This window comes from Anopheles merus, chromosome 2R, assembly GCF_017562075.2.
Source record: "Anopheles merus strain MAF chromosome 2R, AmerM5.1, whole genome shotgun sequence".
Taxonomy (NCBI): domain Eukaryota; kingdom Metazoa; phylum Arthropoda; class Insecta; order Diptera; family Culicidae; genus Anopheles; species Anopheles merus.
In genome coordinates this window covers 20,716,782-20,741,157 of record NC_054082.1, presented here as the reverse complement: position 1 = coordinate 20,741,157, position 24,376 = coordinate 20,716,782, and the positions used below count along the sequence as shown (strand labels likewise).

The 24,376-nt window shown below is 48.3% G+C and overlaps 5 protein-coding genes across 6 annotated transcripts; 3 read left to right on the top strand and 2 right to left on the bottom strand.

Moving 5' to 3' along the window:
- Positions 1-1,204: 1,204 nt before the first annotated feature.
- LOC121587699 (selenocysteine insertion sequence-binding protein 2) lies at positions 1,205-3,247 on the bottom strand. The gene is made up of 2 exons (XM_041904732.1): positions 2,208-3,247; positions 1,205-2,135 (listed from the first exon to the last, which is right to left on the bottom strand). The coding sequence occupies exons 1-2, from the start codon at positions 3,080-3,082 to the stop codon at positions 1,682-1,684; spliced, it is 1,329 nt and encodes a 442-aa protein (XP_041760666.1). The 5' UTR covers positions 3,083-3,247; the 3' UTR covers positions 1,205-1,681.
- Positions 3,248-3,468: 221 nt separating this feature from the next.
- LOC121588178 (mitochondrial import inner membrane translocase subunit Tim13) lies at positions 3,469-4,275 on the top strand. Its single transcript, XM_041905853.1, has 3 exons — positions 3,469-3,752; positions 3,836-3,904; positions 3,991-4,275. Exons 1-3 carry the CDS (start codon positions 3,651-3,653, stop codon positions 4,087-4,089), a joined length of 270 nt encoding a protein of 89 aa, XP_041761787.1. The 5' UTR covers positions 3,469-3,650; the 3' UTR covers positions 4,090-4,275.
- An 18-nt stretch (positions 4,276-4,293) lies between these two features.
- LOC121588177 lies at positions 4,294-5,095 on the bottom strand. The gene is made up of 2 exons (XM_041905852.1): positions 4,758-5,095; positions 4,294-4,686 (listed from the first exon to the last, which is right to left on the bottom strand). Exons 1-2 carry the CDS (start codon positions 4,830-4,832, stop codon positions 4,294-4,296), a joined length of 468 nt encoding a protein of 155 aa, XP_041761786.1. The 5' UTR covers positions 4,833-5,095.
- A 196-nt stretch (positions 5,096-5,291) lies between these two features.
- On the top strand, positions 5,292-10,095 carry LOC121588889 (ATP-binding cassette sub-family B member 6, mitochondrial). The gene is made up of 5 exons (XM_041907325.1): positions 5,292-5,626; positions 6,851-8,128; positions 8,202-8,377; positions 8,527-8,732; positions 8,822-10,095. Exons 2-5 carry the CDS (start codon positions 6,916-6,918, stop codon positions 9,774-9,776), a joined length of 2,550 nt encoding a protein of 849 aa, XP_041763259.1. The 5' UTR covers positions 5,292-5,626; positions 6,851-6,915; the 3' UTR covers positions 9,777-10,095.
- A 7,488-nt stretch (positions 10,096-17,583) lies between these two features.
- On the top strand, positions 17,584-24,321 carry LOC121590135 (putative fatty acyl-CoA reductase CG5065). Of its 2 annotated transcripts, none has more exons than XM_041909546.1 (5): positions 17,584-17,792; positions 22,040-22,760; positions 22,843-23,388; positions 23,475-23,732; positions 23,828-24,321. In XM_041909546.1, exons 2-5 carry the CDS (start codon positions 22,090-22,092, stop codon positions 23,982-23,984), a joined length of 1,632 nt encoding a protein of 543 aa, XP_041765480.1. In that variant the 5' UTR covers positions 17,584-17,792; positions 22,040-22,089; the 3' UTR covers positions 23,985-24,321. The 2 variants fall into 2 exon arrangements, with proteins under 2 accessions (XP_041765480.1, XP_041765479.1); XM_041909545.1 differs by having other exon boundaries at positions 17,584-17,960.
- The last annotated feature ends 55 nt before the right edge of the window (positions 24,322-24,376 follow it).

Sequence of the window (24,376 nt, the reverse complement as noted above, 5' to 3'; positions counted from 1 at the left end):
CGACCGGGGGGTAGGGGTGTGATGTTCTTCGAACCCATTAATCAACGGTCCCCGGGGACGACAACTGTATTAATTATTTAAGGTACAATCATTAGCAAATTGATTCGGAAAATGGAAGTACCTCGTAGACGGTGGTGCTGTTGTGAGGCCGCTTTGTTGGTTTTGTTGTTCCATTGTTAACAAAGAGGAAAACCACTTTTTTTTCCTCGGGCTTGTTGTTTTAACTTTGTTTTGTCGTAGGAATGGGGAATGGAATTGTAACACGCCGCTATGCACAGGAATTAACTTTTCATCTTTTAGGGTAAAATGGGTCGGCCGCTGACGAATATTCTCTATGATTCGGAACGAGGTCACAGGTTGGGGAGTGATGTTACTGATCTGAAGGATGGATAGCTGCTCACTATGAGATGCAGTTCCGGTAAGTCAGAGTAATTCCGGTATTTGTAAGCGAGGGTGGGAGGGAGGTCGAGAGTGAATTTCTTGAACATGTTAATCTGAATGTCGGACATCCAATTGAGGTTGGATGAAGCTGGACTACTACTCTGGCTAGAACCCAGGCCGCTCCAGACGAAAACAGCCCAGTCTGTCTAATTCCAGATGAGTTCGGATGAATTCGGACGAATCCCGATGGGAATTGAATTGGTTTTTTAGACTCTCCAATGCACAATTGAATTAAACAAATAAAAGATCCGTAAAACTCGTTCGGCCAAACGAAGGGAATCATCGGATTCATCCGGAGTCGTCCGGAGTCGTCCGGAACAGACTAAATCGTTCGGAATTATGTTTTCGATACAGAGTCGGATTCACTTTTCCATATCCGTAGTTGAAATGGATCCACGACTCCGCTCCACGGTTACCAATCATTAATGAGAATGAGTCCTTGAATAGAATGGTAGCGTTAAGAGGTGGTGACAGAGTATCCCTGTATGCTTGATCTGTAATGAGAATTCACAGGTAAAAGATTATGATGATGATTGGACTTCCCAGAACTTAAACCCTTAAACAACACCTGTACAACATTGACGCCTGATGATCTAAACCAGATAAACCACACTTACTATACCAAGAGCAACTAAGTCGAGCTTATCTAACACCAAAATTGTTCCGTCTACTCGCCTAACCCCAATGTGATACTCTCACAAGATAGTAAAATCAGATTTCTCTCAGTCATATTAACGTACCCATCTACATCAGGTAATACGATTATGAAAGTTACTATCCTTAGACAGATTTTATTGCACGTTTGTTATGTTAAGTAATGGTAGAAAGGAAGGCTTTTCCCACTGTCGCACCAGAACGGCATCCAGCGTGGGGCAACGTTTCCTTTCGTCCCATTCCTCTACCCATGCTTGTTGTTATATGGATGATATTACACTCACATTAATTAGGACATGATAGTGATGTTTATAGTAAAGAAGTGGAGACTATGTGTCTGTGTGTGGTTGTCTTGTTTTGGAATTTAGAATGCGTACGGGGAAAGGGGACGAAGGGATGGAACGAGGAGTATTTGTGTGTTCGCCCGAGCGATACGCTACACGTAATGGCCCGTGGAATGACTAGAATACGTTTATCTTCTTCTTGTGCGTCTGCTCTGCCTTCCGACAGCATGCTTCCCTATAGTACCACCACGTGGCATCCCTACATTGCCACGAATGTACCGGGCATGCCGGCCGTGTCGCACTCAACAGGGAATGGCACCGTCCACCATCAAGGTGCGGTAGCTTTCGCGCTCCTGCTCCACCACCGACAGCATCTGCTTGACCGTATCGTCACACCCGGCATAGCTCAGCACACCGACGCAGCTGATCGGTGCCTTCTTCAGGAGATGAAATCCAATCTTTCTGCGCTTTAGCGCAAACAGGTACGGTACCTGGCTCTGGCGGCAGAGCATTTTCACGTTGGCCACCATCTGGTCGATCGTTTCGTTTGGTTCGAGATCCGGTGCAATCAGCACCAGGCGCACCTTGCGCAGCTCCAGCAGCTTCAGTACCTCGTTGAAGCCAACCACAAACCGCTTGTTGGCGACCGCTTTGATCGGGTTTTTGGCATACGCTTTCGACTGGAAGCTGAACAGCTTCACCACCACATCTTCCGCCAGTTCGCGCAATTCGTCCGAGATGAAATGGTCACAGTACCTGCGGTCGAGGAGCAAATTGTCACATTACTTGTAAGGAAACAAGCACCAACTTTAGTATGGCGCTACTTACTGTCTGAAGTTGCGCGAATGTCTCAGCGCGGTGGGCCTCGACACGGCGGCCGACACTCTCAGCGATGGGAAGCCGTTCTGGTACTCGCTCGAATCACGGCTCGGCGGTGGCCCATCGTTAATGCAGCAGCGTTCGATCGCTTTCAGGAACGGCGAGTCCACTGCACCACCGCCCGACGGTGAGTTTGGTTCGCTCGATTGCTTACTAACCATCCCGTTGGCACCTTTGCCACCCTCGGCTGGCATCGGCTGTTGTGCGCCAACCGCATTGCTAACGCTTTGCTGCCCATCGCCCGGTGCGCCTTTCTCGGTGCGGCTCCGGATGATGTCCTTCTTCAGTCGTGTTAGCTTCTTCTCCTTTGGCACTTCACGCTGCTTGCCTTTGTGCAGCAGCAGTAACGGTTGCTGCGGTACGATCGGTACGATCGGTTTCGGTTCCATCCGCTCACCCCCGGCCAGCTGCTCCCGGATACATTCCGAGAGGTTGATCTGCACCACATCGGTCGGGGCCTTTTTCGAGCGCTTCTTCGTCTTCAGTGTCGGCCCGGGCGGCAGCGACTGCACGTGCCGATACTTTTCCAGAAAGCTTTCGTCGATAATTTGCAACTTTTGGCTTTTCGGTCCGCGAATCTTCTTCAGCTGCTCCTCGTACTTTTTGGCCTGCTTCTTCTGCCGCTCCGCCTCCTTGCGAGCCTTCCGGGCAGACAGCTTCTCGCCGTCGGACTGGTGGGGGGTGGGGTGATGTGGCTGCGGTTGCTGGTGGTGGGAGGACTGTTGTGCGTTTCCTGCTCCATAGCTGCCCGTGGCGCCCCCGGCACCGCTGGTCTGTGGCCCTGAGTTGTGCACCGAGGCGGCCGCTGGCTGGCCGCTCATCATTGCTGTCGAAACTTTGGTTTAACACTTCCTGCAGCACTTTTACATCCTTCAACAACAGGGATTAGATCCTGGAGCTTTCACCAGGCTATCTCGCACAGTTTATCCTTGCCATCGGACAAGGTACGTTTACACTACGCAATTTAGCTCATTGTCAACTACACTGGTCGCAGTCAGTGTTAACTTTGTAGCGGAAAGATGCAATGAGAAAATTTAAATTATGACGGCGTAAAAATGTATTTTACGGCCATAAAAACCATTTAAAACTAAAACGAATAATAAAACACGCCTATCGTAAGCATAGAAAAATAATTTACACCCTCATGTGATGACTCGTGTCAACAGTGCTATAGCACTTTGGCACCTCGCAGTTGACGTTTACAGATGACATTTGTCTGTGGCAATTCGGCCCTTTCAGAACGACGGCGTGCGACTTTGGATTACACAACCACAATCTACGAACGCTGTTTCGTACTTATATTTACCAAATTGGGAAGCTCTTCCCAACTGCATTTAGTATTCCTATCTACCACCGAGTCGTGTTCTAGTCTTAAAACCCACCACCCGCATCATGGACGTTTCGCTCGAGAATCTTTCATCCTCCCAGAAGGATGAGCTGATGAGCACAATCAAGCAGAAGATTGCGATAGCCAATGCACAGGAGCTGGTGACCGTAAGTTTCGAACCGGACCGGTTTCCGCTTGGCTGGGCGCTGATTGTATCGATTGTTGTGATAATTTTTATTTAATTTTACAGAAAATGACCGAAAAGTGCTTCAAAAAGTGTGTCGGCAAACCAGGCCAAGACCTGGACGGTTCGGAACAGGTACGTGTTGGCGTGTTGCTTGCCGGCCTGCGTGATGCAATTGCCTAACATGTGTCTTGTCTGTTTTTATTGATGTTTGTTTGCAGAAATGCATTGCCATGTGTATGGACCGGTTTATGGACTCTTGGAACGTTGTTTCGAGGGCACTGACTCAGCGCCTTCAGCAGGAACAGTACAAAGGATAATGCCAATCCGTGCATCTCCCATCACCAATTGGTTCCATGTGTTATAGCGTAATCTACATATTTTAGCTATCGATACCAATCGCCGTTTACATCTTTATTTTCTGTTTCTAAGACACATACACACAGCATGGAGGGACTTTGTGTTTGAATTCATCTGTTAGTAAATAAACCATGCCAAGAGACCAACGCATTCGAGCAAATGTTTCACGGTTCAGGATCGTCTGGAATGCTCGCAACATCGGCAGAGTTGCGTTCACGTTCTTCGCGTACTTTTTCTAACAATGTAACCAGCAAAGGTTGCTCGGAAGGTGCACGCCGAACTTCCTCAGATTTTAGTCCGATGTGTTTCGCTAACTGCTCGCGGCTTAACGCCATTCTTCGATGTCTCGACTCGGACTGCAGAGCCTTTTTGGTGTATGGAAACTCCAAGACGTCCATCATTTCAAGCATCAGTTCGAATGCCAACGTTTGACCATCTGGTGGGCTTTCTGATACATTATCAACCGTGCTGGAGCTAGGACCACTTCCCTCTGTTTGATCCGCTGCAACAGAGTTCTCATCACCTAACATGTCGTCAAGGATGGCTCGCAAATTGGCCTGAAAATGCAATTGCAGAATGCTGGAATAGTACAATTGGTCGGTGCTGTTGTTTTGTTGGCCTTTTTTACCTTAATTTCCAGCAGTGAACCATTTTCTTCCATCTTTTTCCAAACCATATCACGAAACTCTAAATCTTCGTCCATTTTACTAACTATAGCTTTACAACAACCGAATAGGAATTAAATTATTGTTTGTGAAAACTGTTTTACATGGTTATCCAAAATTTTGTTTACGTTCTAGCGGTGACGCTCTCTTTGACGGGTATTGCGGGTTTTGTTGTGGGTTGGCCAAAACATCGCCTCTGCTGAACAACCCTGTATTCATCGAACATTCGTTGACTTTCTGAGTTGACCCAACGACGTTGTTCTTTCAAATTGGATGTTTAGCCGAGAATTGAATGAAGGTGAATTGAAAAGTATAATGAGTTGTACACCGAAACATTATTTAATTTAAGATTGGTTTTTGGTTTTCCAAAATCAGTAAAATTGGAAATAAAATTAACGAGACAACGTACATTTGTAAGGCTTTGTACAGGTTCGAAATTTGTTCATTGGGTCATGTGACAATCAGCTGTCGTTAAAAACTAATGGGGAAAACTGTCATGTTTTCCATTTTCCTTACTTTTTTTTTCTTGTCGGTGTTTTCATATCGGAAGAATTAAGCGACTGGCACACACGGCACAGTCTGTAGTCCTGCGCGGACCGTCCTTTAACCATGAATACAATAACATAAAATCAGTGCAGAAAGTTAAATTCATCACTATTCAACGGTCCACCAGAGCTGTGTAAAGGGCTAGGTATTTGTGTTTGGATTGAAGGTAGCTTTTTTTCTACCGCCGAAAGTGTTGATCCAATTCTGTTCCTGGGTTCCGCAGTGTATCTAAAAGTGCGTTGTATTTAGCCAACCCCTTGAGAGGTGTCGGATTACATCCTGTGGTGTAAGTATGCCATTCCGAACCGGCGCGTAGTGTTATCCCACCGTCACCGTCCGCCCCGCTTACACGTTCAATCATGTTCTGGTATCATGCTGTAGCTAATTGAATTCCGACGGAGAAAGCATATGCACCGTCACCGTGATGTAACGAAAAAAAAAAAAAATGTCTCACTCGCTACTGCGTATCCAACAGCCAGCATTGGTCATCGCCAACTATCGCCACAACAAAACAGGCAAACACGCACACATACAGGCGCGGGTTTCTCACGCTTGATTCTCAACATTTTGAATTATGGTATTTTTGGTGTGCTGATTGCCAGTTAGCAGGTGGATAATTGCAATAATATTGATTATCGATTGTTAAAACAAAATAATGCCGCCATGAAGCTATCAGTTTGAGGTTCTATTCGATTGTCGAATAAGATTTTCTTTAGCGCGTTTAGTGTTTGCCACCTTCTATCGTGCCTGATAAGCGCTCAGTTAGTCATTTGGTTTTATTTTATCGCTTTTTCACCGTGCTGCACTACAGCCCTTGGTGAAGTGATGAAACTAGTCTCCCTAATCGCAGTAACGTGTTGACCGATAAGCAAATTCCTGCATTTTGCAACGTGTAATCGTAGTGTAGTGGTACTCATCCTGCATGCAGTCGAATTAATAGAAACCTTTCTATAGCAAAATTTTTATTATTAGTATTGTTTGTAGCATATTTTTCATACGAAAGCGCCCGCGAAAATGTACTGCAAACATCAATGAATGTGTATGCACTAACCTAGCACACGATGCAAGACGGAGCCCTTGTAGAATGTTGTTTATTGCATTTCGGCATCCCGTTTAATTAAGCAAGAGCGTTAGAATTTGAACGCATTGATAATAATATGGCCATAAGTCATGACCCATTACGCAAATCAAAAAGACTATTACGGAAGATTGCTTGCTTTCTGTTCGTAGCACGGTATTACCTGTTGCAAGTCTTAGCCCAGTACGATAAGCCACCGAGAGATGCCGGCTCTTCTCTCCTCCGCGTTATCATACGACTGCGATTGTGCAAGGCTCTCTCCACAGCTCAGCTCGTCTCGGCGAATCCTCTATTCCAATGTGCTTTCTCTTTGCACCGCATGCAGTTAGTAGTAGGCGAACGCGTGGCACGCTTGGTTGTTTGCTGGCTGCCGGTCATTTCTAACCATTTTTTTCTCCTTCCTTTACTTTCCATACACACACCTCTACGCAGCTACATCGAGGACGTCGGTTTGACGGGTGCGACCATCACACCACTACAACACCCCCGGCCGCAAGATGATCCGCTACTGTCCAACGGACACGTCCATGGACGTCGTTTGGTTCAACCATGGCGTGTCCCAATGCTTCATGGACACCGTTGCCATGGGGACGATCGGTGGATTTATGCTGATCTTTGGCACGCTGCAGCTCATCATGTATCTGCGCCACGCGACGGAAATCGACACGCAGCGGATACGCAAATCCCGGCTGTACAACTTCCAGCTCTTTCTGCTGGTGCTGATGCCACTGCTCACGACCGCACGGTTTGTGCTCGAGGCGTTCGTCTTCGAAGGGGCACAGGTGTACGGGTTCATGGTGCTCTCGATCGCAGTAGCCCTGTTTGCGTACCCGTACTCGATCGTGCTGCTGGTGAAGGAGCGGTACTACCAGCTGCCGTCCGTACCCACGCGCGGCCACGGTTTGGTGCTGCTCGTCTTCTGGACGCTGCTCTTCATCGTGCAGAACATAGCGTTCGTCAACCTGAACTACCGCGATGCCTGGTTCCGGCTGGAAACGGTGCGCGATAAGGTGGAGTTCGGTATGTTTGTGGCGCGGTACACCGTCACGATGCTGCTGTTCGTGATCGGGCTGAAGGCGCCCGGCATTACGTCGACCCAGTTTACCGAGGAGTACCAGCATCTTCACCAGGCACAAGAAAACCGGTCCACCTTTGCGAACGCCTGGACGAAGATGCGCACGCTGCTGCCGTTCCTGTGGCCGAAGAAGGACGCGCTGCTACAGTTTCGGGTGGTGTTTTGCTTTCTGCTGCTGATCGCCGGCCGGCTGATCAACGTGTACGTGCAGATCTACAACAAGAAGATTGTCGACAGCCTGACGGAAAAGCCGACCGTCTTCCGGTGGGACTGGATACTGCTGTACGTTGGGTTTAAGTTCCTGCAGGGCGGTGGCACTGGATCGATGGGACTGCTGAACAATCTGCGCAGCTTCCTGTGGATCCGCATCCAGCAGTACACGACGCGCGAGATCGAGCTGGAGCTGTTCCGCCATCTGCACAGTCTGTCGCTGCGCTGGCACCTGAACCGGAAGACGGGCGAGGTGCTGCGCGTGATGGACCGCGGTACGGACAGTATCAACAATTTGCTGAACTACATCCTGTTCTCGATCACGCCGACGATCGTGGACATTCTGATTGCGGTCGTGTTCTTCATCACGGCGTTCAACTGGTGGTTTGGGTTCATCGTCTTCCTTACGATGACGCTGTATATTGGTAAGTAGCGGTACTGGAGGAATTTGTTTTAAAAAGAATCATTTATTGAAATCAAAATCTGCTTTCATTCCAGTGGCAACGATCATGGTGACGGAGTGGCGCACCAAATTCCAGCGTCGGATGAACTTGGCGGACAATCAGCAGAAGGCACGCAGCGTCGATTCGCTCCTCAACTTCGAGACGGTAAAGTACTACGGCGCGGAGCAGTACGAGGTTTCCTGTTACCGGGACGCAATTCTCAAGTTCCAGGTAAGTGTTTGTCTTATCAGCAATTGTGGCAAATATGCTATAACGAAAAAAGAAAAGGCAGAGCTCACCCACCACGTGCGTTCGATTATCATTGCGCTTTTCTATTTCTGTTCATAAAGTAACGCTTGTATCTTTTTTTATATTTCCAGGACGAAGAATGGCGCTCCATTATCACGCTGAACATTCTCAACACGATGCAGAACATTATTGTGTGCGGTGGTTTGCTTGCCGGGTCGCTGCTCTGTGCCTATCTCGTCGTTTACGAGGAGGGATTAACCGTCGGCGACTATGTACTGTTTGCCAGCTACATTATCCAGCTTTACGTACCGCTCAATTGGTTCGGCACATTCTACCGGTAAGGCAGAGGAAGGTGGAAATCCCACAAGCACACACACACACACACAGGCGCGCTAATCGTTTCAAACGATCCACTTTATCTTGCAGTGCAATCCAGAAGAACTTTGTCGACATGGAGAACATGTTCGAGCTGATGCGCGAAGATCAGGAAGTGGTGGATGCACCGTCCGCCCCCGGGCTGGCCGTTGCACGCGGCCGCATCGACTTCAACGACGTCACGTTCGGCTACAACGCGGAGCGGTTGGTGCTGCGGAACGTGAGCTTCACCGTTCCCGGCGGCAAAACGGTTGCCATCGTCGGTCCGTCGGGCGCAGGCAAGAGCACCATTATGCGACTGCTGTTCCGGTTTTACGACGTCAACAACGGCTCGATCCTGGTCGATGGACAGAACATTAAAACGGTCCGGCAAGCGACGCTGCGCCAGGCGATCGGTGTAGTGCCGCAGGATACGGTGCTGTTTAACAACACGATCAAGTACAACATCCAGTACGGGCGGGTGGGTGCCCCGGAAGCGGACGTCATAATGGCGGCCCGGAGCGCCGACATACACGAGCGCATTCTCACCTTCCCGGAGCAGTACGAGACGCAGGTCGGCGAGCGGGGCCTGCGCTTGAGCGGCGGCGAGAAGCAGCGCGTCGCGATTGCCCGCACGATCCTGAAATCGCCCGCGATAGTGTTGCTGGACGAGGCGACCAGCGCGCTGGACACGCAGACGGAGCGCAACATACAGTCCGCGCTGGCGAAGGTGTGCGCGAACCGGACGACGATCATCATAGCCCACCGGCTGTCGACGATCATCCACGCGGACGAGATACTGGTGCTGAAGGATGGGTCGATCGTCGAGCGGGGCCGGCACGACAATCTGCTCGAGCAGAGCGGCGTGTACGCGGAGATGTGGAACCAGCAGCTGAAAAATCTGGAACTGGGAGGCAGCAGCGCAGCCGAGGAGGGCGTGGACGCAGCAAACGGACAGGTAGCGAATGGTACGCCGAACAAGGTGGCCGCAATAGCGGCACCGCCAGCGCACCATCATCATCATTAGGGGGGAGAGGGATAGCGGGAACAGGACAGCGGAAGCAGAAAGGTGACAGAGAGGTGTAGGAAAATGTGTTTTCTACCGAGTTCTATTACACAAGCAACGCAACGAGGAAGGAACAAAAAATGTGATAGTTTAGTGCATGGCGTGCAATTAGGAAAGCCCAACCCTCCAGGTGAACCTCCTTTTTAAGAAAACAAAAAATAGCTTTTTCAATTGTGTAATGTGCGCAAAGTAACATTTTCGTTTCACTAAGTAACACACACAAAGTGTTAAAACCCTTAAAAATACAAAAATAACACACACAGGAAAGTGGATAGTACAAGTGACTGAAATTAGCATGAAATTGCACATAGATTTGTATTGCTCTCATCAATACGGCTAGTGGTATATATCACAATTCTTTGCTCCGCGCATGATTCACGTCTTAGGAATCAATCGTTTGGTGGGAACAACTAGTATAAAGGTTAGTTTAAAAGATTGTTTAAAAAAGACAATCAATCATGTACGCTTTACGGTACATCGCAACCGCCAAACTCTGTTCTGCCAGCCACAGCCAGTAGTCGTCAGCCCTTCTTACCATGAGCCAATCGTTTAATGAAAACATGGTGTTACAAAATCGAGTACTTAGCAATAGGGTAGTGCAGCCCGCGGTAGGTCAGGGACAGTCCATTTGCCAATACAGTTTTACGATCACGTATCACGTTCACTCCATTTCGCTCTGGCGGTCTCTAGCCACACTTTTTTTTTGCCTCCATCCCACCGTGCACCTCTGCGTGATCTTCAAAGTCAAGTGCCAAAGTCTCGCGGTGAGACGAAAAACGCGCGTCGAGTTTTTGTCGACCGTCTCGTCGCTACGTTACATCTAACCTCTATGGTCGCGATAAACTCCATTAAAACAGAAGCCACCGCCAAACGGGCAGCCCGGCTTGGCACATGGGAAGGGAAGAAAAGTCTCATTACGCTCTCACGGCTAATTGCGCCCGAGGGGTGATAGAGGGGGCGCACATATGTGGTGGGCGCTAAGACCTGAGTGTGTGTGACTAAACTATCGTTTCTGATAGTCTTGTTAGCAGTGAATGAACCTGTTGGTGCCGTATTTTACGTTGTTTTTCTTCGCTTTTTTCTACCTTTCCAGATCCTGGTTTGTTAAGGCAATAAGATGGCATTTCAAACATGCGGTGAGTCGTGGAAAGCAAACAAAAAGAAGGATGTATCATCAAATCATCACCCAAACACGGAGGTTTGCCCGAACGTTCGAACTGAAGCGCTGCCAAACCCGAGCTTGGTAGCTTCATCGGAAACATCTATCGTCTCGTAAAATACAGATCAATATTGACACACGGAATGTGGTACTGTTTGTTGTCGAGTGAGGTAAAATTGACTTTTTTACATTTTTGTGTGTATAGTTCATAAGAATGTAAAATATGTCCCCTCCGCCCGGGGACAGTGTTTGCAGTTGCGCAGCAGTCCGACAGGGTGCGGTGGCTTAGATTCTTTGTGAGCCTTCTTTTTTCTCTAATTTTCGGGAGCTTTAACAGGGCACTTACCATTCATCCGCGAATAAGCAACGCAAACGCAATTTTCTACACCCTTCGCGGTTAGCTTTTGTGCGCAAATCGGCGCCAAACACGCCTTGCCGTCCGTACCGCAGCAATCGCTCAAATCTTGTAACCCACATCGAGCAAACTAACGCCACAAACATGGACAGCATTACATTGGCCGAAGGAAGGTTGGCAGTGCTCGCGAGCAATTATGCGCTCGGTTCACCCACTTCCCCTCTTTGCAGGAATTAAAATCACACACACCGTGCGAGAAAAGAACTGCGGCCACACAATCCATCGCGCCCGGACCTTCGATGCCCTTCATGCACCGGCTAAGGAGTTTTGCGCCTAAAATTGCATTGTTTCGTTGCATTCGTTTCGTTTCATAAAAAAAATAGAAAAGAAACGACAGTAACGAGAGCTTTACCATTTTATTGTCGTCGTTCGTGGTTTGGGGTGGGAGGGAGCCCGCGTATACTAATTGCCGACACGGCGTTCTTGCGCCAAAGGTTCTTGCGCATGCACATTATACGCAAACGAACACACACACACACACGTGCATTGCCCGCGATGTACTTACCGAATGCATTGGTGCATTGGTGCATTATGTCGCTCCATCAACACCGTTAGACAACGGTGCGCCAACGCGTGCTTGCTGATTAATGATCTGCAAAGGCAGTGCCAGCGGAGTACTCTCTACCATCTAATGACTTCTCACAAACAAGTGTGTGTGTGTGTGTGGGTGTCGTGCGTAACAAATGGGCGACTTTTACACCGGGCCAGAGACGCCCACGGCGCGGTTTTGTTTGCTTTTGGGTGCAGGTTTTTCCGCTGTGAGGGTTGGGTGAGATGCGAGGCACATTTGGCAACGGCCGAGGCGTCTTGTGTGTGGTAACACACACACACACACACACACACACACACACACCCTAAACTCTGTTGCTAACCGTCGGCCTCTGCTCGATCATGGCACACTCTATTGTACGACCAGAAATGATTTCGTTTGTTTCGTCGCCAGTGCAAACTATTGGTCTCGGCAGGCGACGTAAGAATGCACCTGCATTCGGTGAATGATGCAAGATGGTGGTATGCAGCAGTGATGGTTTGGGCATGATAAATTATGTTAAATTCCACCGAGTGGTCAGAGGAGCGGTCATTTGAGAGGCGTTTTGTTTTAAAAATTTACTTTAACTCGAGCTAGAATGACTTTGGAATTTAAATGTGTCAGAATTGAATTGTAAGTATTCTACCATTCTCTACCAATCTGTAGACATGCTTCATCGTTACATTAAATTATAATTATTCAATTCAATTTAATATAGTTTTATTGTCTACCTTAGGTTTAACAATAAAAAAACTCATTCTCAAACAAATAAATAAAACTAAGGAAATATGAATGATAAAGGAAAAAAGTAGGGAAAACAAAAATAAAGAAAGGTGTGGATGGAGTGGAGTTATGTCTCAAGAACCAGAACTGAACGATTCATTCAATTCATCCTAAAGAACCTTAATCGATTCTTTATAAATCATAATGTACTGAGTTGATCACGAAAAGAACGGACTCAATTGTGGGTCGAACTAAGCTGCAATGAAGTACCTTTTAGGCAACGAGGACGAAAAGTCCGAAAAGTCCGTTGCAATTCGACGCAATATGTGGCAATAAGAGCCCCAAAGGCCTACATCAAGATGAGCAATACACGAAAGCCGTTCATCGAGTATAATGCCAAGATCTTTGATGGAATTAGATCGTGTTAGTTGGTAATTTTTTATAGCATTTGGGTAAGATCTAGGATTAGTCGAGAGGGTAAAGAATATAGTGATACATTTAGACAAACATATCAAAAACTATTGGAAACTTTAGTGGTAATGGTCTAAATACAATTTCATAAGTTCATGAGAGATTTTGCATCTACCAAATCATCGCTAAATTAAATCTACTGTAGAGCGATCATTCAACGGACTCGGGGTGATTGTTAACGGCACCATGTTACACGATCCTCGATTCCAGGCTTTAAAAAGCTTCAATATTAAACAGCAAACAGTTTCAATTACAACAGCTTGCTTGATTTAATCGCTCAGATAAGAAAAGAAGGCGACTTTGGCATTTAAAACGGCCACATTCTTATTGCGGCTTATGGCACACTGTCCTTTGACCTCCGAATGCCACCAAATGGAGCTCCATCCGTTCGATCTTTCCGCTTAAGAGCAGATCGACCCGCCGACCTCTTGTGTGAGCCATCTTCTCGGTGTTTGCACTTCCTTCTCGCGTAATACAAAAAAAAAACCAATACTGCACATACAAATTGCCCAAAACTCGCGCACCATTCTGACGTGCTGCAACAATGGCGGTGCAGTTAATGAGCTGCAATCGGACACCGTTGCATCAACGCTTGATGCTCTCTCTCTCTCTCTCTCTCTCTCTCTCTCTCTCTCTCTCTCTCTCTCTCTCGCATCGTAATGAACCGTGTAGTGTATCAGTATCGGTATCATCGTGACCTTGTCGTGCCGCCAGCTCCGCCAGCAAGTGATTATAAGTGACCTGCGCAATTTGTTGGATTTTCCCTTCATTTATTTGCTTTCTGATTGATCGGATGGGGCACAGACCGGGTGACGGGGAGTGTGTGTGTCACAATAATTGTACTACGACAACGACGACGACGACAGCTAAAAATGCATCCCCGATCGGTGAGATCATGTGTGACTGAGCATTCATTCCGTACGCTCCTATCCCTGCACTCTATTATGTGCCAATGCGGTAATGCTATTGTGCAATTGCGCACCAAACACCGTGTGATTGTGTGATGAAGGGTAAAAGGAAAAGGGATTTTGTGCATTTTTTCGACTGTCTTAAATCGAAAAAAACACCAATTTCCTCATCACGGTGTTTTTTGCGGTGATCACACGCGGTCGAAATTCACCAATCCGGGTGGCGGGTGCAATGCGGTTGCACGGACTGCAATTGTGGTACGATCGTAAAACGGAAGCTGCAGCGGTTCTGCCCTTTCCTTCTACTGCGATTTCGCGTTTCGTGCTTTTAATTGATAGGTTTCGAATAGCGCTGGCGAGTGCCGGTGCCCAAGCACCCGGGGTGCATCCGATGGCGGCGCTTATCTGATGCATTTCGTCGCGTCTTTTGCGAGCGTTACTGTATTGGGGCGGTTCACCACCGCTCAGCATGCTTCGACATGCTCAGATAAGCATCGAAAGTGCAATTGAATTTTACCCACCACCACCGTCCAAGCGTCCCATGAAGAAGAAGAAGCAGAAGCAGCCGCTGCAGCCCCGACCCAAGGCCCCAAGGGCGCGCGAACGATTAGTGAAATGGGCAGTGAATGGAATGTTGTTTAAATGTAAGTACGGACCACACTTCTTCTTCTGCTGGCTGGCGTAAGATGGATGTAATCTAGGGTACGATTTGCGCCCACCAAAATGGCACGGAACGCGCCATGGCCTGCCCGAGGGAAGGCGTTGCACCAGACCAAAAAGAAGCCACAGCAGCCACAGGATTGGAATAGCTGGCTGGAGTGACCCACACGAGTGCGGTGTTTTTGCGGTATTTGTGTGTCTTCTTGAGTAATTGAATAACACACACCCGGCTGGCTGTTGTTTTTTGTTCTTCTACTCCTACTTCTGCTTGAGCAATGGTGTAGTGTGTGAGTAGTAAGTTAATGTGTGCCTGCCGAGCCGTTTTAAGCAGGTTGGAGGTGTAATAAAACATGAAAACAAACCATCCACCTCGGTACGGGCCTTACGATTTTACATCGGCCCAGGGGCCCGGGGTGATCCGTCCAGGTTGTGCCAGCTGGTACCGAAAGGTTAGTAGGACATCCGTCGTACGGCTAAGGCAGCTTCAGGGGGCGAGCCCCTTCCATGGTTTTTATTGTTTTAAACCGGTAAACGGTAAAGTACGGATGATGGATGAGGTACGGCAGGAGATTTCTTCTTGGAGGGAGTGTGCGGGTGGGGTAATTAGATAAAACAAACGCTCTCAAGTAGCATTACAGCCGTTGCATAAGGAGTCCCAAAAATGTGATTATTAGCTTAATGTAAGAGAGTTGATTTTAGCATTTTTATTAAGGTCTATCTTCAGATGAAGCCATTCAATGGACAAACTTAGGAACGTTAGCCGTTTTTCCTTTGCATTCTCAAAAACCAGATTTTTAAGGGAAATTTATTCGATTCCAAAGCTGCCGCAGCACGATTATTTGTCGTTCCCAAACGCTTTATAAACCAGTGATGTCAAACTCGTTTTGGGTCGGATTGCAGTTGAAAATGTTCCCGCGGGTCGCAGTTGAGCGGTGTTGGGTGGGTGGGTTGGAGGGTGAAGGCTTAGGCGGTGAATAAAATTCTTCCTTTTTATAGTAAGATATATTTTACGTATAAGGATATTTTAAGTCTTTGATCTTGAATTTCCACCATCTTGAATTGAGTGTAAATAAGAAGTATGGAAATACAAATAAAATAAGTACAGCAGTTTTAAAGGACAAGAGACTACCAACTTCCATTCGGTCTCATACAATTAACGCCTTTGTGCTTAGTGCTTGGTTTTTCGTGATTTTTAAAGATGTTGGCCTGATTTTTGCAGAAGCCTAACTAAAGAGTACCCTTCATCAATGAAGTGAAGACAGTGGTATTCCAATGGTATGGTTTCTAAACTCTCCAGAAAACCTCAAAATCATAAAATGGGTGAAAATATGGGAAAATATGATTCCGACTTTGGGGAGCCAACCAGAACTAAAACAAACATGCTACACATGCCATCTTCGGGGATCACCTTCTCAAAAACAGCGACTAAGAGTAACTTACTTCACACTTCGTTAATCGAACTATTGAGACTGAATGTTGTAAGTCTTCTTTCTCAGTAAATAAAAATAAGTACACCCATTATTCCTGTCTCGTGATCAGCAGTCTACTTCAGTTTCATTCAAACAACTGCCAACGTTCTACGCGGGCCGCATGTTTGACACCTCTGCTTTAAACCATGTCAGTCCAAAAGTGCTTGAAGAATTTCTTGAACCTGTTTTGTTCTTCTTCCCCCGTTTGTGTGTGAAACATCTCCAAATCCTGTTTTTTGGAAACGCTTTTTTTATCATGTGATACAGGATGTTTTATTTAGCCAATGATAAGCGTATCAGACGCACCAAAGAATGTTGGCTCAGAATATGGTTTGCAAAGTAACATTGATATTCAAAAGCGTTTAATATCACTTCTTAAATGGTGAAACTATTACCAAAACTGGTTTCTATCAAACTCAAATCGGTGTTGATATAATTTAAATGCTGAAAATATGATTGTTGAAGAGTGAAAATAACTTACTAATAACTTCATTTTGTCTGCATCTGCGCCAACGCACCTTCCCGTAACGATCCGATCCGATCCGAACAGCTCAAACTTTCGTCCTAAATCGTTTCCGGCGCCGGTTAGCTGATGATCGTATGATCGTATCTTATCAGACTGGCCACACAACTTTTAAGCACTGCGAGAGGCGTTAATGAAAAAAGAAATTTCCATGCCCGTAATTTCCCATCCAAACTGCATTGCATAACGGGAGGAGCCGCCCTACCCGATGCATCGGAAAACAAGCTTCCCTTCCCGCCCGAATGAGTCATACCGCGACCGTGCACGTGAGCGTGTTCGCGCGTTTTTGGAAACTTCATTCTCGCCCGACCTTTTGTGCACGCTTGGCACAGGACAACTGGAAAAACGAGAGCACCGAATTGGGTCACCAGGATGACCCTGAAGCATCGCCGGGGGTCGCCTGATCCGACCCCGTGATAGTGCGGGATGCGCGCTACCCTCTGCCCCCGTCGTTTCACGTAATCACGCTGACTGTTCCTTCCTTCGGGCGCGTGTGCGCAATGTACGCGCAACGTATGCGCGTACCACCGGGCCGCAGACACACACCTGTGTGTGTGTGATTTGACCTTTCTTTTCCCACCCCATGGTCCGGAAGAATGCCAACTGTGATGCGTATGTGTGCGTGTGTGTGTCGCTGTTGGTGGAAAAATAAAACAAAAATTGCAAGCAGTGCCCTCGCTGCTCCCTCCACCCTTAGCTGGTGGGATTTTACATCACTGCTGTGGGACATGTGGGTCCGAACGTTCTCACCCGAACCCCTCCTCCCACCTAGCAGTTCCTATAATTTGTAAATATTTGGCAAAACCGTCCAGCATAAGCAGCAAGCGTGCTGTTCGTACAAAGCGTGTCCGCATTCAGTCGCGTTTGTTGTCGTGATCGCTGGCGGAACTTGACGCCGCGCGGCCCCTTTGGGAAGTTATATCTGACCCTGCCTTGTGGTATGCGCCGCTCAGTCGCTGACGATCAGTTCGCTCGTTTGGTTGTGCTAAAAACGAGTCACCCGCGTTGTGAGCATTCGATATTAGTCGTCGTTGGCGTGCCTTTGATCGGTCGGACAGTATTTAGCGGGCAGTCGAAACGAGCAACAGTGTCTCAGATCGGGGCTACACAGTTAATCAGTGTGAGAAAATTTATACAAAGAAGAAAGAATAATCAGTGTGCTGCTCAGTACCATGTGACGGGCGTGTTGCGCACGGGGAAGCTTAGAATCAATCGAATCGACTGAGAACACGGGGCGCAATCGCAGTGTGCCAAGAGTGGGTAGCGCCACTGCACAGAGTGACAAAAGGTACAATCTTCATTGCAATCGCTTCCAAGGCATGCTGTGTTTGTGTATTTGTGTGTGTGTGTGTGTGTGTGTGTGTGTGTGTGTGTGTGTGTGTGTGTGTGTGTGCTGTGTTTGTTTGGAAAGCGGCTGATTATGCATTAAAGTGACATTACTAACTCGCGGCAACTTGCAGTGTGCATTAATGCTATCCGGGGTAGCTAGTGACAAACAATTTGACTACCGGTGATTGTGCGCTTTCGTCAACAGAACGTTTGATGTTTGACAGTGTGTGTGTGCTTGTGTCTGTGTGAGCGTTTTCCTATCATCCAAAGAACGTGTTCTTATTGCTGATCATCCGCATCGCGGTATCTATTATCACGCTCTTCGACCACGGGACTGGATGTCCTTCGTGGTGGTATAAGTGTGCAAATTATGCACCAAATTCCTCGCCGAATTTTATCGGTCAAACCAGAAGGGATGGACAAGCTGGAGCATAAAAGTGGATATGTGCATTTTGATTTTTTTTTGGAGCGTGAAATAGGAACGAATGGCAAACCAAATAGGAAAGCAAGCGATCGGCTTATGTATAATTTATGCTGATTAGTAGCGATCCGCACCGCAAGCGTATCCGGCAAAGCGCGACCTGCTGATCCGTCCTCCAGCACCTTGGTTGCTCGGTTAAGGCGACAAAATCGATTGATACGACAGTGCGAAACCATCACAACACTGAAGGCTCGCTTCGATCTTGCTTTTTTTCTATTGAAATGCGATCGGAGCTGATCTTTGGTTTGGGTTCCGTTAGCAAAGTGGGTGCTGGGTCTTATTTATGGGCATGTAAAACGTTGGATTTGAACTTGAAAGCTGCTTGTAAAAGAAAACAAAAAAATGATTTAATTGTGTCCTACTTTTTGTAATTTAATCTATGCAAAAAAATGACCCATGATGAGACTTCTATTTTTGGAAGTAGGAAGCATTTTGCACAAAATGTTTCGACCTAAATGCAATAGTTAACCATGCCAAACGGTGTTGGCGAATTGGCATGATGATACCGTTGCGACATAAGGAAAAAAAGACAGCTTTTAGTGTGTTTGCATGCCGCAGGCAAAATAGCCAAGTGCCGCTTCTGCTTATTACAACAAACCCCGTAAGCCCGAAGGCAATAAGCAGTACGGACGGATTCACCATCCGCATGCGACCCCAGCTGGGCGGGGAGTGTTTTATTCGTGCGTAATGACAAAATTTATTACCTGTCCGAACGATTGCAGCAATGCAATCCGCGGCGAACACTCCTTCCTCTGCGCAAGCACATGCACTAGCGCTGGGACTTTCCATTCGAAGTGTTGCAATGGTACGTTGCCTTGTCTGCATGGGTTTAATTATTTATTATTTTTAAATATTTTACACTTACCGAAAAACCAACCCCAAAAAATCATATGGCTCAACTTGGCCCGCCAATCACACAGACGACAATGGTGTTCGATCGATCGGTTCTGTTCAATCATTTATGTGCACATTCCTCATTTGCCTCCCCCGGACCGATCACGGTAATAAAATTGTCTTCCCGCACGCAGACTACAGAACGCGCCCAGACTGGCAAATGAAGCTTGCCGAGCGGTATATTCGCTCGATGCGGATATGATATGGAACCCTTTACTATTCATGTCACTCACGATCGGCACAGTAGCAGCTAGCAAACAGACCGGCAAACGCTGTCCCTGCGGGAGCCACTACACTGCACCCGATCCAGAAGCTTCCTTGTCCAAGCGGCCACCATAATCGCGTCCTTGTCGAGCGGCGTTTAATGTTGCTGTCTTTTAAGTAAACTCTAATAGGACGCACCAACCGCTGCCAGTAGGGTTCGTCTTCTACAGTTGCAGTGCGTTCAAGTCTTCGCGTCTGGCGGTGAGCGAGGTGAACGACCAATAGAGGGCGCGCGCGTTGGACCGTTTGGATCGTAAATTGATTAGCATATGCGAATTCGCCCATCGGCAGGTTGTATTTGGCACCGCGCGCGCGTGTGTGTGTGTGTCTGTGCGCTTGGTATGCTTTTTATGGCACTCCAGCTTTGACCTTTATTAATAATTTCAAGTCCATGATAACAGCACGCGCGGGAACAGCATAAACAGCGAGGATTCACCGCTAGCGATCGCTCAAAACCGGTATCGATCGATATCGCCACTGTTAAGGACGTCCAAATTGGATCAATGTTAGCTGAAAGAAGCTCAAAATATGACTGGAGCTGGGTGCTTATTATGCTTTACTTTGTTTGGTTCTTGGCGGGAGGACACTTTGCTACAGCATTTCGAACACATTTCGCCGGGGGGAGAATACAGTTTCTGCCAAATTGCTTATCATACCGGCGGCTGACTCGCTCGTACTTGACCTGAAGAAAACAGGTTCGCTCGAGCCTTGTACATCAAGATCAGGAGGATTATTATTATGCATTTCTGGGCTGGGCAGAGCGTTGGGCACAGGACCACCGTCTGGCGCAGTGCAACGGGAAGGGATAGCATCTTGAGTTACGACTTACGATTTTCACACACTCTGGGACGTCTCATCGACGAAGGACGACGAGCTGTTCGTACTGTTGGCTCCCGAAGGGGGGGGGGGGGGGTGGGGGAGGTTGTTTCACCGGATCCGTATCATCCGATTATCACTTTTCTTTCCCGCTCTCCTTGAACTGGCGGGCCGCTGTGTGGTATTTTCCTTTTGGTTTCTGCTGTATGCTGTATAAATCAACTACAAGAACCTGAATAGTAGTAATATGGGGGAAGGTTGACCGTGCCAACGTGCAGCCAGTGCAAAAGTGCGACGTTGCGAGTGGGTTGGGTGGGTTTTGTTAATTATTATTATTATTATTTTTTTCACTCATTGTTTTAACTGGTCGTGCGCACCGGCGACTGCTTACTCGTGACATAACCTCCGCCACAGTGTGCCGCTTTCAGGGTGAATCAGAAAATTTATTACGCCCCTGTAGCTTGAACGATAATTGTAGGGTCGTGCTAAAGAGTATAAGTCCGCTAGCTACATGACTGTGACGCGTTGTACCGTTGTTAACGTTTTGTAAAAATATCGTTTTAATTAAGTCCGAAATGAGACGTTAAAAATTCAATTTTAAATTGCGACTCCAATCTCAGACAAAGAGCCACAAGAACCTGCCCGAGAGATGCATCCTCCCATGCATGCATAGGTGGCGACAAACAGACGCAAACCCCTGCAGGCGCGGCTGCTTCTGTTGCAACACTGCATTTGCTGAAGCGGTTGTGCTCAAGAGAAGAGAGTTTTGCTGAAACTTGTTCCGATGGTTACCACCTGCAAGGCGTATCGATACGCACGTCCCCCTGGTTGGAGGTTACGCTGGTGGAGGGTAAATTATATTATTGGTAAAATCCTGCGCAGAGCAAGCCTGCACATACAAGGCTGTGCATACAAAGTGTTAATAAAACTGCACCATGAAGTGTGTTGCTGCTGCTCACCCGGCTGCTGCGTGCAATAGCTCGAAAACGGTTCTGCTTAACCTAAATCGAGATGATATAATACCAGCTTCAGGTTGAAAGAAGCACCCCGTGTCACTGTGGGGACTTAGTATGGGCCGGCTGGGACATTCGGAATTGGAGATTAATCGCAACGGTTGGCCAATAGTGTGGGGGGAGGGGGAGAGAGTTTGCTTGAAATGTTTTCTCGATGGAACGATACCATCTAAAGGTGGTACAGAAGACCCCCGGTTTTTAGCATATGTCTCACACACGATCGAGGACGATCACTTTGGCTGTGAATACTTCTCAAGATACGACACACACACCCATCGCTGTGGCGATAAGATTGATCTGGTATGCAAACGCAAAACCCGTGCCTGGCATTTAAAGCGGATTGATCGATAGTTGATGGCTCTTGAAATTGTTTAAAAGTATAGCTTAGTTGTAGAATTAATAAGGGAAGATGCATACAGCTCATCGCACTGCGAAACGTTTCGTGATTCACTCGCGCAACAGTGCACCCCGCAGCTGGCTTAATTTATAGCATTAAACATTACATCATGCGCCCTTTAGCATCGGAAAGTTCCTGTTAACAATTAAACATATTCACCCTCCTCCCCGCAGGACACACGATCACGATCACGCGACCTTCGCACAGAAGCACTTGACGGCGGATGGACGACGAGCAGCAGCGCACGATGGCGACGACGGTGGTGCACCGGGAGATGATGGCGACCACCACCACCACCACCACCGCAGCCGTCCCCGGCATTGCCGAATCGTACGCCGGCCGGTCGATCTTCATCACCGGCGCGACCGGTTTCATGGGCAAAATAATGGTGGAAAAGCTGCTGCGCGACTGTGGCGAGCTGCGGTGCATCTATCTGCTGATACGCGCGAAAAAGGGCGTCGATCCGGCCCAGCGCAAAGAGGAGTACGTGAAGAACATCGTGTTCGATCACGTGCGCGAACGGTACAGCGAGCGGCTCGGCAAGATACGGCTGATACGCGGCGACATACTGAGCCCGGGCCTCGGGCTGAGCGACGACGATCGCCGCGAGCTGACCGAGAACGTCGAGCTGGTGTTTCACTGTGCCGCGAACGTGCGCTTCGACCAGCACATCCGGCAGGCGGTGGACATCAACCTGAACGGCACGATCCGGGTGCTCGGGCTGGCGGAGCAGATGCGGCGGCTCGTGTCGTTCGTGCACGTGTCGACCGCCTACTGCCAGTGCAATGAGGCGGTGCTGGAGGAGAAGCACTACCCGGCGCCCCAGAACCCGGAGGGCATCTCGAAGATGGTCGGCCTGCTCGACGACGATCTGCTCGACATCATAACGCCAAGGTAGGTGTAGATTAAACGGAAAGCTGCCGGCATCGGTGCGTGCTACAGGAAACGGCTCTCTCATCTCCCCTACTCCCCACAGACTGCTGAACAACCTGCCGAACACGTACGCGTACACGAAAGCGCTCACCGAGGACATGGTGTACCAGTACCGGGGCAAGCTGCCGATCGCCATCGCCCGCCCGTCGATCGTGACGGCCGCGATGAAGGAACCGCTGCCCGGGTGGGGCGAGGGCACCAACGGCCCAACCGGGCTGCTGATCGGGGCCGGCCGGGGCGTCATCCGCAGCATGCACTGTAACGGCGAGTATCTGGCCGACTTTATGCCGGTGGATGTGACGATGAACGCGATCATCGCGATCGGCACGGAGCGGATGGCGAACGCGCGCAAGGAGGATGTGATGTACTACAATCTCACCTCGTCCGCCGACAATCCGATCAGCTGGGGCGAGGTGCTGGAAATGGGGCGCGGCATACTGAACCAGAATCCGTTCTGCTTCGCCCTCTGGTATCCGGACGGGTCGATCAAGTCCAACTATCTGTACCATCTGCTGTGTGTCGTTCTGTTCCACTACCTGCCGGCGTACCTGATCGACTTTCTGATGGTGCTGCTCCGTCGCAAACCCTTGTAAGTGGCCCGTTTTGAGGGATTTTTCTCTCGCTCTCTCTCCTCTCTCTCTCTACTAACTCCTCTTTTCCATATCCTTTCCACAGCTTGGTGAAGGTACAGAAAAGGATATCGGCCGGACTGACGATACTGCAGTACTACACGACCAAGGAATGGATCTTCCGGTGTGACAACACGAAATCGCTCTACCAGCGGCTGTCGCCGGACGATCGGAAGCGGTTCTACTTCGACGTGAACGAAATCAACTACCAGACCTACCTGTACGATTTCATTCTCGGCGCCCGGCAGTACATCCTGAAGGAGGCGCCCGAAACGCTACCGAAGGCAAGGAAGCTGCTGCGCAAGTAAGATCCTCTTCCGACTGTCTGCGTACGTTCCCGTTCCTGGAGATCACTAACAGATGAAATTCCTTTTTTTTCCACCACCTCCCTCTTTGCAGGCTCTACATCATGGACAAGATTGTGCAGATTGGACTGTACCTGTGTGGACTGTGGCTAGCCTGGACGTATCTGGAGGTTGTGACCGGCTCGATTCAGTTCGTGTTCGATACCGCTATCGAGAGTCTGCGCGGCACGACCGTACGGCAGGGACTTTGATTTCAACGATGTGCTTATTAATTTAACGATTTGAGAGGGGTTGGCAAAGTGATCGCCTCTGGCTAATGTGTGAAAGTTAGTAGTGTGTAAGTAACGTTTTTGGTTAGTTTTTGCCCCCCAATTTGGATAGGCGGGGACGGTAGGGACGCCCCCTCACATTTTAAAATTGCACTGCCTCAATGACAATTCCACCTTTTTTGGGCCTTTGTGCCTTCTGCACGGAATGCACCGAATTTTCCATCGAACACGAGGGTTGTGTGCACACATGTGTGCTTAAATGTATATTCTTAGCGTACGTAATAAAGCTTTTTATGAAACAAATTCGTTCCTGCGTTTTTTGTATTCTTTTCCATAACGAATGGAAACAGACGAAAGACGATCGTTTTGACGAT